Raw genomic sequence first — 473 nt, forward strand, 5'->3', positions numbered from 1 at the left:
GCGGCGGCTCAGCGCCGTGGCTGTGGCAGGATGGGGTGTCATTAATGGGGGTGCTGCCACACTCGGCAGTGATGCCTGTGGCAGCAGGAACCAGGGTTGAGCTGGTAGTCCCCAAGGTGCCTGCTGGGTGCTGCTGGGGATTTTGGTGCAGGACAGGGATGAGGGTTGGGGGTTACATGATGGGATTAATGGGATGTGGGAGATGCACCCTCCCAAGACAGGGTGCACTGGGTGCAGGGCAGCTGCTGAACGGCCAGGACCTGGCCCAGTGTACATGGGGAGTTGCCACCGGTTGGGTGCGTAGGAAGTGTTTTACGGGGCAGTGCCGCAGCTCTTGAGTGTTCTGGTGTCCCCCACCTTGGGACTGATGTCTCTGCTTCCCCTGCAGGGCTACCACAGGTCCAACCACTTCATAGCCACACAAGGTGAGTTGCAGCCTCCCTCCTCCCCCTGCCCTTTTGGCCAGCGGTTCA

General features: G+C 61.3%; 1 protein-coding gene across 1 annotated transcript in view; it reads left to right on the plus strand.

The window, feature by feature from the left end:
• The window catches only part of PTPRU (protein tyrosine phosphatase, receptor type, U), a gene marked incomplete at its 5' end in the record, with an annotated part of 28,480 nt that overhangs the window by 13,007 nt on the left and 15,000 nt on the right, over nt 1-473 (plus strand). Inside the window, 1 exon segment of the mRNA XM_010141063.1 lies at nt 389-425. Within this exon segment, the coding sequence (XP_010139365.1) occupies nt 389-425 (37 nt within the window).

This window comes from Buceros rhinoceros, unplaced genomic scaffold (assembly GCF_000710305.1).
Source record: "Buceros rhinoceros silvestris isolate BGI_N320 unplaced genomic scaffold, ASM71030v1 scaffold8300, whole genome shotgun sequence".
NCBI classification, from domain to species: Eukaryota; Metazoa; Chordata; class Aves; order Bucerotiformes; family Bucerotidae; genus Buceros; species Buceros rhinoceros.